The sequence below is a fragment of the Manduca sexta genome, chromosome 9, assembly GCF_014839805.1.
Source record: "Manduca sexta isolate Smith_Timp_Sample1 chromosome 9, JHU_Msex_v1.0, whole genome shotgun sequence".
Classification (NCBI taxonomy): domain Eukaryota; kingdom Metazoa; phylum Arthropoda; class Insecta; order Lepidoptera; family Sphingidae; genus Manduca; species Manduca sexta.
Window position 1 is genome coordinate 6,226,903 of NC_051123.1, and position 13,899 is coordinate 6,240,801.

Sequence of the window (13,899 nt, forward strand, 5' to 3'; positions counted from 1 at the left end):
CCTCAGTAACAGTACCTTTCACTGATATAAAATTTTCATAGTCAATTTGTTAGTTACAAAATTATTTCATTTAGCAGTTTCATAAATGAAACAAAACAACTCACCTCCAAATAATATAGAACGGATATATCAAATTCCTTGTAAGTATCCACAATATCGTAAACACCGCGAACAGAAAGTCGCACAGCTTCTGATAGTTGGCGTACTTCGTCGCCTTTGCCGCTTCGAGGAATATATCCGCGCAGTCGTGAAGCAGCAGGACGAGCGTGCCGATCCTGTGCAGGTTGCACACCCAGCTGAACGAGAGCAGCGCGATGGTCGCGATGTGGTGCACGAACATCTGCCAGAAGTCCTTGCGCCGCACGTCCCAGAACTGGGAGATCGTCAGCGACCAGTAGAACGCGGACGATATCATGTAGTACCACCAGATGTCGCTAGTCAGGCCCTAGATAAAATATATTGAATTCTTATATTGTGTTTATTAGGACGCGTTATAGAATTTATGAACGTATCGTCGTGAGGAAACGTGTTTCGATCAACCACCCTCCGGGTATCCGATAGATTAGTTCAGAGAGTGCACATTGGGCCTATCGATTAATTTATTCTGCCAATAGCATATTTGACTTTTTTTATAACTTTTATAAAATATGTACGTCGTATAAATTATAAAATAGAAGAATCATTGAAATCTGATAAAAAATCCACAAGTTATAAAGCCATTGAAATTTGGTAGTAGGGATGACTGTCAAAAAATAGAATCAAGACGAAAATACATGCATGTGACGTCAGCAGGCATTTCGATGCGTGCGAAAGCAAGAGATGGAGCGATATCCCCACTCCATGCTCACTCCTGCACGTAGCAATATTTGAAATTTGAATTTCTACCTCATTTCTTATCGAATTTTAATGCTATTTTCTCATAAAGATTCCTTTTTTCTACTAATTTTTGTTACATATTAAAAACTGCTTAAAATCAAGCATAGTCAAATACCTAATTAAAGAGAATTTGTTAAAATAAATACTTGCATTCGAACCGTTGCTATGGGTGATATATAAGAAAAAATTTTAATAAGCACGAAAATTTGAAATCGTTGAAACAAGTCAGCCCCTCCTACACGTATGATAATATTAGCTGGATATTTATTGATTTACTCATCCCGCGTGTGAATCGCAAAATACAATGTTTATATTGGATTGCGATAACCCACACGTAATATAGATATATTCCCAGAATGCGGAGCAAACCCGTCTTATACCAGCTAGCCAGCCAGAAAAACCAGCTCATATTTAAACTTTGTATTATAATTGTCAAATGTATCAATCATAAAGTAATAAATATAATAAAATATGTATACATTCATTCGGCGTCGACTGCATCAATAAAGATGATGTTTTCGGATATATTTTTTTTGTTAAGGATAAATTAAAGACATGCTGTTTCACAGAACCGTCGTCAGTTTAGGCCATAGTCTAAGACTTAAGGCATCGAGTCTTATAATACTCAGTAATTACACTAGCCGCAATGTCCTTCCGAAATCGGACAAGTGCAAATTGGACTCGCGCACCGAGGTGTCCGTACTAACTTTTTTTGTTATATTAAACAACATATTTACGGTTCTGTTTTTTTTGTCCAACAACTGCAGTGTTGTAAAACACTGCGTAGCGCCAAATTTCATGATTCTAGGTTATCGGGAAGTAACTTATGGGTTTAGATTCCCCGGTCAAATCGCAAAATATGCAACATAAACAGTCATATATATCATATATTGTAATAGCGTTTGCTTACAAGTTTTTTCTCTGCTAAAAGAAACCAAGTATTTGATTTAATTTATACTTCATACCTCTACGTATTCCGGAAAAATAGGTTCTTGACGCACAAACAGACGGAAAGTAAAGTGATCATATAAGGCTTTATTTTAAAGTACGGAACCCTTAAACTAGAACTTAACATAGTACTAGCTCACTGCCGGTTGGTAAAAGACAATATGGTTGTAGATAGTACCTACTTAAACATAGTCTGAAAGAGTCGTGCCCAGTAGCACACATTGTACACACACATCTACATAAATAAAAATGAATCACCGAAATGTTTGTACGCGCATAACATCCAAACGATTTCATCAATTTTTTTTGTGTTCTTTATTGTCAGGAGAAGGTTTGTATGAAAAAAATATTAGCAAATATTTATAAATCTCAGAAAAGTGTGAGAATGAAACAGAAGAAAAAATATGGCGGTACGACTTTCGCCAAGTCAGCTAGTATTGTATATTTATTATTATCAAAGTGTCAATTTATGTGCTTACCTTTATCGGGATAGATTTATAATATTATTGTTCGATTATTAAACATAATACAAAATATATATATCCATCATAAAATAACGAAACGGAAAGGAATACATTCCATGATTCATAATAATATAGTATTTATCAAAATTGTTTTTTAATTTTAGATTTTTCAATTATCCGCCTATCTCCTATATTTGATAAGGTGTTATCAAAATGTTCATTCTCATTAAAAGATATATGAGTATTTGAATAGCTACTATATATATCACATAAAACGAATCGCCAATTCACTTACTTCATTTTTACATGGAAGCTTGCTGTTAAAAAAATAGAATTCTACCGCAATATCATTAAGGAAATAAAGCAAAAAAAACAAGCAAATAATCCCTACCAACGTCTCTTGTAGGACTTAATAATAAGTGGGTGTAATCAATATCTGCCCATACTTCTATGATAACCCAGAGTATAAGGGGGAGGGCGGGCTGTATTTACCGCCTTCGCCCCGATTTTGTATTACCACGTACATTTTAATGTACTTGTGTTGAATTGTGATACTAATACTACTTAAATACAATAAATTCCCGTTTTACTTCCCCTGGACCAAAAGCCGGAAAACCGAATACTCAAATGACTCCCTCCCCCCTACATGACACTATATAAATTATTGCATATATTCATGAGCGGCGGTCATCACTTACCATCAGGTGAACCGTATGCTCGTTTGTTCTCTGTATCATAAAAAAATTACCTGGTGCGGATATCCAACATAACACTGGTCTATATCCCACAGCCAGTCCTTATCCCACAGTATGAACATGCCGTAGGAGAAATTGTACAGGTAGAAGCTGCACCGCCAGCAGTTCTCGCAGAACTTGACCAGCGTGGAAGGCTTGTCCTGACTCCGCCGCAGCCGCCACCATCGCTCCACTTGCCGCTCGGACATGTCTAGTTGTTTCGCTAGGGCGCATATCTGGAATTAAAAAAAAAAACAGTTAACTAGACGGTTTTCAACAGGTTTTGGAATCTTAGAGAGACATCTGTGTGCAGTTAAAGATATCCTGTCCATTGACTGATGATGATGAAAATAGGAATGATATTTTTATTTTGTTTATTAAAAGGAACCACCCACAAAACATACATGGATACCTGGTTAATACAAGGTTTCAAACAAAAAGCTAAATGTTGTTTCAATTATAATGAGTCGTCACAGCATGCAAATTTTGATTTACTATAAATAGTATTAAGGTCGCCAGTAATATCCTTCAAAGGACTCTTATTAGCAAGTTAAGAAAAATTTCAATTCAAAAACTGTTTTGAAGACGCATTATACATTTAAATGTGTTGTAACACTCTACGTCACATGTCAAAAACGCGCCCTTACGCACACATCGCTTAAAGAAGACTCCTTAAAAGTTAAAATATATTTAAGGAGCTTCTTCAATTTAGGAACGCTTCTGAAAACGTGCAGTTCATACCTAGAGATGACTACCCAGATGCATAGGTATGTTTGACTTTGAAATAAAAATATTTACGGATTTTATCGCAGTTATTAATATTATTATTTTCTCTCGACTTTTCGCCATAACAATGTAATGCAATTAATTGTTGGGTTAATGGATTTTGAATATTATTTTAATGAAGACAATAACGATAATAGTTTGACAGTAAACAATTCTCAGCGCTGCGTTCCGCTATGTATGTGCCGGCCCTTTCGCTATTTATACGCTATTATTTCGCTTTCAATTTGTTAAAAGGACTGTCAAAAACATCACAGAGCAAACAAAGTTTAACAAAACCCATTCGAGAATAAAATTCTTATCTGGCCATTTACGCATTATGAGCTTAAATACAGGGGTTTACATAAGGATTTGTCACGTTTGGCAAGGATAAAAAGAAGGCTAACCACGAAGTGATCTAATCTATTGCACTGAAAAAGAATGACCAAAAACGATAGGGCACAGTTCGAGCCACCACAACTTACAAGGCGCTTAATAACTTACCAACACTTACACCGTACTTGCTGGTCTTAAATAAAGGAGACAACTGAATTTTCGTTAAAAATACTGATCAATATGAGAGGCTTAATGGCAATCGTGATGCCGTCCTAAAGAGAGATTCGAAACTGACTGTAGGTATCCAAAAACCTATCAGTGGCGTGGGTTCATTTAACCCGATTCCTGCCGCATTCCCTTTCGTGATTTATAAAGAACTAGTTGACCCGACAGACGTTGTTCCGTCTTAACTATGAATTTGCAGCGCGCTTTCTGTCAATCGGTGACAGTTATTTCCAACAATTGACAGTTACATATATAAAATGAATATTTTCGTTAAGTTTTCTTAAATTTTCCGCGAATTTTTTTGAATTTTTTCTTTCATAAGAACCTTCTCCTCACAATAATAAACACAACAAAAAAAAGTGAAATCGGTCCAGTCGTTCACGCGTGATGGCGTGACCAAAGGAAATAGGGTTTCATTTTTATAGATATAAGATTTCATTATCAATACAACAATCTGCAGACCGCATTGCATATTAATGTTTATATGTTATGTCGAGTTCCCTTTAAAAAAATTCACCCTTCGTCACTGAAACCTATTATAACAGCTTTATCAAATTCTGATTGCGTTTGACCTCATTTGCTCACCATTTACAAAAAAGCATTAAGCTATGTAACTAGTGCATTCATGGTCTTCCAAATTTATTTCCACGCCAATACAATATGGCGGAGACCGTGTCAATCTGGTGCCATGGTTATGGGCCTAAATTCCAAACCCAGATATCTCAATTCCTCATTTTTTAAAGTTAAAAAAAAGCTATAATAGTGTTGGATGGCCGAGATTGGTTTTAGATCTGGGAGTCGGAAATAGAACTGCACCGTTGTCATTGACGAAAACTTTGCTACTGAGCTAATAACTGTATATGTATCAACGCTCTAAAGTGTAGGATAGATAATTGTAACTATTTGGAAATTGGAGGATATCCTTTTACGTATGTTACACCAATCCATATAAATTAGATTTTTAAAATAACGTTCGACATTAGCATTAATGTCATCATTTCAGCCGGGAATGGTCCACTGCTAGACATAGGCCTCCCCATTGAGCGCCACAGGGACCGATTCCGGGACGCCCTCATCCATCGGACTCCGGCGACCCTCACAGCATTAATGTACTCAAAACTAATTATTTTATCACACATACCACATACTATCAAAAATATCTTATTACAATAATGCCATCAACATGCAAGGCGTGTATTGAGGTTAGTGAACGAGGCTCAACAGGATCTATATTGTTCAGTTATGACAACCGTGTAAAATATTTCAATTCAATTTAAATCGCTGCAGGCTTGTATGGCGATTGACGTGTGCGGTTGCGCACCCGCACTTTGATCGAACAATAATTTATAAGTTGTACTGCGTTTTTGTTATTTACAAATGATTGTAATAAAAGTATTTCTAGTTATTGGTAAGAATAGATCAATAGAAATAAATTAAAATACTCTAGCAATTAAAATTATAATGCTTTGCAATTCGTTATTTAAAGTACACCAGTGAATTAATGCAGTACACAAAGAAAGAAAAACAGTAGACATGACTTTCTTGTTGCTTCAGACAATCTGTTACAGACAACCATGGCATGGATATAAGAGAAAACAGGAAAATATGAAGCAGCATAAGGTATACTAGATATATATTAAATTATATTATTTCATTAGCTTGTTTGTCAAACTTCGACATGATAACGATGGAGGTTCAGATTAAAAATGCTTAGGTCAATAAGATTACCGATAACACTCATTTGTGACAACATATATCCGGCTTTTAAAGTAATGATTCATGAAAATATGTGCTTTCAAATAATTTTACATTTATGCAAGTTAAAAAATATTTTTAATGTTTCTGAACGAATTATAACATTTTGACAATTCTTTGCACAAAAAGTGTGTTTAGACACTTTATGCACAAAACGAATAAAATATTATGTACTTGACCAATCGAGAATTAAAAAAAAAGTGCAAACGAAAAAAAAACAAAAAAATTACATATTTTACGATAAAATAAATAAATTAAATACAATAAAAATAAACAATACAGATAATACAAATTCATCACAAATTCTTGGAGAATTTGCAGGTATTACTATATTTTCTCATAAATTTACCTGCACCGTTAAAACGAACGATTATAATTGATAACTTTTTAACTTCAACTTTAGATTCTTTGCCGCCATTTTTTTTAATAAAACCATACTTTCGTAACACACGTGAAAAATAACGCTGGGGCGTACTGTTATCTCTATCCGCAGTAGTAGATAAGCGATAGTCGTTATCAAAATAGTTCATTGGCACAGGTAAAATTCTGAGGTGATTATGGATTTTTTACTTCAAACGAGCCTTGTTAATAATCACCAAATAATAAATCAAGCTCTAAAATAATTCAAGTAGTTTTTCGGGTTCCGTATGCCTCAAAAAGACCCTTATAGAACCACTTCGTTGTCCGTTTGTTTGTGTGTCACGAACATTTTAATCAGAACTCGCAGAGGTATTAAGGTTGAAATTTATATAAAATACTTCAGTCTACGGTCCCTTTCAGGAGTGAAAAATGAAACTTGTTAGTTGGCGCGATTAAAAGACCTTTTATTGTAAGGAAGACGGCTTTACAACTTTTTTAGGCAAGAATACTGTAGTTCTCAGGGTATATAGTATTGTGAAATCGGTATAAACTCTTATAAAAATTAATTAATACGCGAAGTTCTGATGACAAATAACCCTTTTTACCGCGTCTCTTCATCCGTACAATCTTATCATGTGCTTTAGCGGCAACGTGTGCAAGCTTTATTATATAAAAAACTAGCTTTTGCTCGCGGCTTCGTCCACGTGAAGAAGTTTTCCGGGATATTTTTTTTCCAATTTACTTGATATGTAACAATTTATATATTGACCAAATTACACAAATTCATTATAAATTGTAGCCTATGTGTTATTGTGATGTATAACCAACATCACTGTAAAGTTTCATCCAAATCCGTTCAGTAGTTTTTTCGTGAAAGAGGAACAAACATACATGCATCCTCACAAACTTTCGCATTTATAATATTAGTAGGATAACTTTAGTATTAACAATGTTTTACCGTAATGCATATAATAATTAACAACATAAATTACATAAATAATTTATTTTTGCTGATGGCAGGATATATTTTATACTCGCCCGGATAGCGAACACCTTACAAGAGGTGTTAAAAACCCACCGTAGTGGCCAACGTACATAAGTGTGTCGGATTTCGGGATCAGCCTGTGTATACCCGATTCCAAGAGGCCGGCATAATTGTATCGACTGCCGAGGGGTAATCTTTCACTCGACATTCTATAGGACCCCACTCCACTTACCGTCAAGTGCTGTGGGGTAACTATGACCTGCCCGTATAAAAAAAAAAACGCTGACACGGGTATTTAATACAGCTTTATTGTTACATCTCTGACGGCACATTAACTGATAGCAGTACCCCAATATTACAAACAAGCCTTGGAAACGCCTGGCTTAGGCATACCACATGGAAACATGATTGCTAAACAATTAAACAGATAATGATTACGACTCCTCAATCTAGTTCCACATCGTACGTTATATCGTAAAGATATAAAATGATAAAACTTTAAACCCAATTAAATCGTCTCGTGTAATCTTCTCGTATCGTCATTACTTATATCGCCTGATTTATAAGAAAATATGCAAGTAATAATAAGATATATTTAGTATCTATTATCGTTCGCTTTAAAGGCGAAGGAAATCTTCGCGAGGTACCCTGTCCCGTAATCCTTTCGTATCGTCGTGACTAAGATCGCCTGATTTATAAGAAAATATGCAAGTAATAATAAGATATATTTAGTATCAATTATCGTTCGCTTTAAAGGCGAAGGAAATCTTCGCCAGGTACCCTGTCCTGTAATCCTTTCGTATCGTCGTGACTAAGATCGCCTGATTTATAAGAAAATATGCAAGTAATAATAAGATATATTTAGTATCAATTATCGTTCGCTTTAAAGGCGAAGGAAATCTTCGCGAGGTACCCTGTCATGTAATCCTTCCTTATCGACGTGACTAAGATCGCCTGATTTATAAGAAAATATGCAAGTAATAATAAGATATATTTAGTATCAATTATCGTTCGCTTTAAAGGCGAAGGAAATCTTCGCGAGGTACCCTGTCCTGTAATCCTTTCGTATCGTCGTGACTAAGATCGCCTGATTTATAAGAAAATATGCAAGTAATAATAAGATATATTTAGTATCAATTATCGTTCGCTTTAAAGGCGAAGGAAATCTTCGCGAGGTACCCTGTCATGTAATCCTTCCTTATCGACGTGACTAAGATCGCCTGAATTATAAGAAAATATGCAAGTAATAATACGATATATTTAAACGTGTGTATTTGATATCAATTATCGTTCGCTTTAAAGGCGACGAGAATCACGAGGAACATTGAAAATCTGAGAATTGCTATAGAAATAAATTCTAAAAATGTGACATTTTGAATAAATGGCGCTAGAGTCGAATCGTTTTTTAAGGATTTTTATAGGGGGAACAGCTTTTCACGCGAGCAATGCCGGGAACAACACCAAGTATTGCATAAACAACTACTTCTACGTAATATATACAATACATAAATAAGTAAATGTAACAGTTTGATAGCAAAGGTTTTACCATCATGATCTTCATGAGCTTGCTGTCATTGCTAAACAGACGTGCGTAGTATAATATTCAATGTTTTAACTGCATACAAATTTTTTATGAAAATCAGCAAAAGATGAATTTGATTTAACACAGATTTCTATCAGAACGTCGTATTTCAATCTCATCCGATAGCTATAAAATAGTAAGTCATAAAGTTTTCGTATATATTAGTAAGTAATTGTACTAATTATGCATACTGAAAAACAGAGTAGGAATTTGAACCTTGAGCACTTACGCGAATGATTCAAACGGAGCGACGTTTACGACGCCCATTAAATTAATGAATAAACCACGGACACCAACGTAAACATCTTTACATTTCAGGCGTGCCTGTGAAAGAAATATTATGGAAAATCTTAACTGGAATCGCCTGATCAGCCCGGTTACAGCATATACGGGCTATAAACGGTAACCATACGATTACAAAACCGAACAATAGCTTGAACTTAGATTGGAAGTTGTAACTAAATATATTCATTGACCTAACAGCAAATGATTGTCACTACGAAGTTAAAATCGCTTGATTCCGTGATATATTTACACAAACACCAAAGCGATATCACAAGATAGATGAAAAAAATCAATAGCTAACACAAAAACAAATGTAGCACAATTTACATCAGCGACCTTGACAGTTTAAGCAGAAAGGCGGTCTGTGGGTGGGGAAAAAACTGGACCTAGATACCAGGTGTTTGCCGCAGAAAAACTGGGTCAAATGACGACCGAAGGCCCATTTTAGACTGCCGCAGACATAGGCGCTAATTGCACACTCAATGGACGATCATTGTCTCTTATACGGCGATCGCCTAGCGTATGTAGATATTGCGTGAACTTTATTAGGGCTGCCTGTCCGTTTTCTATAAACCTATAAACTTTACCATAAATAATCATGAACTTTTCCTGGATTCCCTGGTTCGTGTAGTAGGCTTACTAATGAAGAAAATATTTTCTGTTCGTATTTCTGCCGTAGCCATTTTGAAAGTCAATCTATTTTCAGTAATCATGGTGGAGTGTCGAGCTGGATTTAACATCTGAATTCTTTATCTATGAATGCTTTATGAAGTTCGGTCATGTTAGTGATGTAATAATTATCATCGCTGACTCAATTTGAAAACTGATTAAGAAACGAGAACAGCTTCCCTGTTGCCATGCAATCAATAACTCTTGATGTTTTTTTTTTTATAGCAAAAATTAAAATTTCTTTGACTTTGCAGTTGTTTTAGGAGCTATTTTAGAACCAAAATCGCTAGCGAGTATAGAATATTTCTGCCCTTAGCAATTTTTGGCTTTTATCCAGGACTCGAATTTATCATTTCTATTACGATTATTGTACAGTTGCCACCCAATCTACATTAAAATTCGAAAAAAAAAGGGATTGATGCCCACACAACAGAAAAAAGATGTACAAAACACCCCGATAGTGATAAGCCGATGACTAACGATCCATATGACAATAACTGTATTATTCTTTTCAACGTCGGGGGGTTATCAGTGTCATTGAACTTAAATCATTCGATGCGCGCAACCCTGCGTTGTTTAACGATCTTTATTTAACCGTAAAAACGGGTCACGAATCAGCGCGCGGACTGGCTTCCATGCTTCGGATTCATTCACTGCACGCAGATCTTGTGGCGAAACCCTTCGAAATCTAGGTACATTAGGTATTGCTCACACCTTTCCAACATATTGTCCAACATTGTCTCCAAGATGTCAGCGATACCTTTTATACACAAAGAACTAGTAGGCCATGAACCTTCAATAAAATTAAATCACAAGTTCGTATACTTCTCAGTCATACTTCTAACTAATTCATTGAACGGAATTACACAATGGCTCCCTTAGGTCCTCATTCACGTGACCAGCTTTAATTGATCAGAACTTCTCATAGTCCGAACACATTCCTGAATCACTTAAAACAATTTGAGGGCGACGTGACGCTAGAATACTTTCTATTAATTTGACATTTTACAATATAAGGTCGGCGCTCCATTTATATAAGAGTTGATTTGGCAACGCGTGATATTAGTCCCTAAGGGGAAAATATTGTTTTAACACGTTTTTTAAGAGGAAATACAAAATTAAATTAGCTTTTAACTTTATTAAACAAAATATAGTTAGGCATAAGACAAAAAGTAAACCGCGCCAATACGCCTGTGTCCTGCTCTTCAGCAATAAATATTTTAATATAGACTGACAATGAAAACATTGATGGGATTTGCAAATCATACAAATTTAAGTCTTAATACCGTTTACAATGTACTCGTATTGCAACCATGCGGCCTTAATCTTTGACATTACAAGTTCCATAGTCCTCACCAGTTTATACATGAACATTCCACCCGTTCACTAAGATTATTATCGTGTAAAATTTGTCCAACGGCGCCTACCCACTTTAAACCGGCAATGTATCATCCTCTTTTTGTAACAGACAATTTGATTGAAAACACGCCACATGTTTTAAAAGCTTACAGTAATTAATATAACCGCTTGCATTAATTAACACGAGTACAAAAACTAACAAATTCGAAAAAAATAATTTGTTTAAAACTTTAGCTGAATCTTTTGTAATTGCCATAACAAAGAAAATACGGTGTGATAAAATACGCCAAACGCATTTAATCCATATACTTTGAAAAATAAAAAGCAAGGCAAAATGAACTTTAGGTTTTGAAGTGCTGCCAAAACATGCAACTTTACCATTTCCCAGCGCGAGTGCTGAAGAAACACTTCCATTTCAAACCACTGACAATGTTCTTAAATTTTAAAAGTACCAATATGTACTCATTTATTATGACATCAATAGCATTTTGAGTCCCTCTTTTGTACTCAAAAAAATTGATCGATTGCGAATCGGATAAGCATATACGATGTCATAAAATTGTCATAATGTTGTAAGCACGACTTAACTGACGACCTCATATTTGTGGTGGAATTAAATTGCCCAAAAAACCCTACAGTTTTAATCAAAGTGGTAGACTTCGGTGAACAAAGCAATTACTTTTTAATATGACTAGTAATTATTTCAAATTCTAGTAAATGTATAATTCTCACAAAGTAATCAGTCTCTGCACAGCTCCTATTCAATTTAATAACATATTCTGTTAAATATCCTTTATCTAATTCTAAAAAAGTACTTCATTTCTAGGCCGAAAAGACCAAAGTAACAAATTACTAATTTTATAGTAATTCTCTCCGGTTTGAGCAAGGTCGGAGTGTCGATGCGGAGCGCGGGATGACCTCGATGACGTACATGTATTGACCAAAGAGTCCATTGTTAATAACTTAAATTTTACAAATCGAACACAAGGTTGCCGAAGATCTGTTTATATCTAGGTAACGGGGAATTAAGCCTACAGCAAACCGAGACATGACGAGAGAGGGATTAAGTATGTGAGATAATTCCTTAGTGCATAGTAAATGATTTTAACACAGGCTTTTCTATGCAAAATAAACATTGTTTTTTCTGAATCTATGGGAATACATAAAATTACAGTTTTGTGATAATTGTGTCTATCTGTTACCATCGGGTGTTTCATTTGGTTCTTCCAAAACGATCACTAAATGTACAGAAAATATAATGATTAAATAGTTTTGGACTGCAGATTGAATCATAAACTGATGTCGCATCTGTACCTTTTCAACATTCAATAATTAGTGGGACGCGGTTACGCCCGCGTGAAAAGCCTATGTCTTGGCCCGCTACAATAGTCCCTTAAATACTGTAATGATTCATGGATCCATCTGTACAAGGCAAGCGCCACTACTTAAAAAAGCAGAAAATAATGCATCCTTAACAGCAGGACATGATTTACTTGTGCGACAAAAACAAACCATATCCGTTTAACTGTTTCTGAATTTAGTTAACAGACATACAAACATCCAAACACTTTCTTAAATTTTCGCATTTACAATATTAGTAAGAAGTTAGATTCGTTAGATAAATTATTTAATTCGCATTATAAAATAACGAAATAAAAATAACTGATTGTAGAAAAGAAATCTTCATTCCATTACTGAATAAACTGAATGTTAAACAGTAACGAAAACGAGATCCTGGCGGCGCACGAGTTTTGCGCCCCAATTCATCACCGAATACTAATTAAATCTTCGTCGAAACTTAACGAAAAATAAACTCCATTCTTTTAATTTGCAAACGATGCTTAAAGTTTTATTCCATCATTGATTTGAACAAAGAAACTCAATTTATGAAATGATCGTTCCATGGTACGCGTTGATACAAGCCTAGAAACTGGATCGTATCGACTACACCAGTAGGATCCGTGGAAGTAATATAATACGTAGACTATGGAGTGGTCAATGAATATGCAATGTTATATACGTCACAACAAAAGAATATTACTATAATGTTTTTGTTCCTAATATTATTATTTGGAAGTATACCGAACCCTTTAGTAATAAATAACATTTTACGGTGTCGCCTCACTGATTTCTTGTTATCTTGGTTTCTGAAGCTTAATTAAACGGATATTCTAAATGGAAATGGCAATTTGCATGCTACCAAAGCGAAGATCTTGCGTAAAGAGAATTCTTATCAGGGCCCTTATTCTGTATGATAGTGTAAACGCGTAACGCGGCCGTGTCATGTTATCTTCGAGACATGTGTGTGGAATGGTATTCTGTAAGCCAAATTTCTATAGTACTAAACATGATGGGTTGTGTTACGTGCTTGTTACGCACTGTCAAAATATCGTGCGGGATAGAGAATAAGGCCCCTGAAGTCTAATTGATAGAATGGGATTTCGCTGTGACAAGCTGAAATCTGCGCGGAACGAATATTTTAATCCTCTTTACTCGGCAGAAAAAATGGGCTATATTATGGAATGCCAACGTCTATGGGCTTTAGGCTACTTTCTAAAG

The 13,899-nt window shown here is 35.2% G+C and overlaps 1 protein-coding gene across 3 annotated transcripts in view; it reads right to left on the reverse strand.

The window, feature by feature from the left end:
• LOC115441317 (ceramide synthase 5) overlaps positions 1-13,899 on the reverse strand; it is a 28,897-nt gene that overhangs the window by 8,831 nt on the left and 6,167 nt on the right. For all 3 annotated transcript variants that reach the window (XM_030166055.2, XM_030166056.2, XM_030166057.2), the window contains 2 exons: positions 3,037-3,258; positions 105-445 (listed from right to left, as the gene is read on the reverse strand). In XM_030166055.2, the coding sequence (XP_030021915.1) occupies positions 105-445; positions 3,037-3,258 (563 nt within the window). The remainder of the gene's footprint in view (positions 1-104; positions 446-3,036; positions 3,259-13,899) is intronic.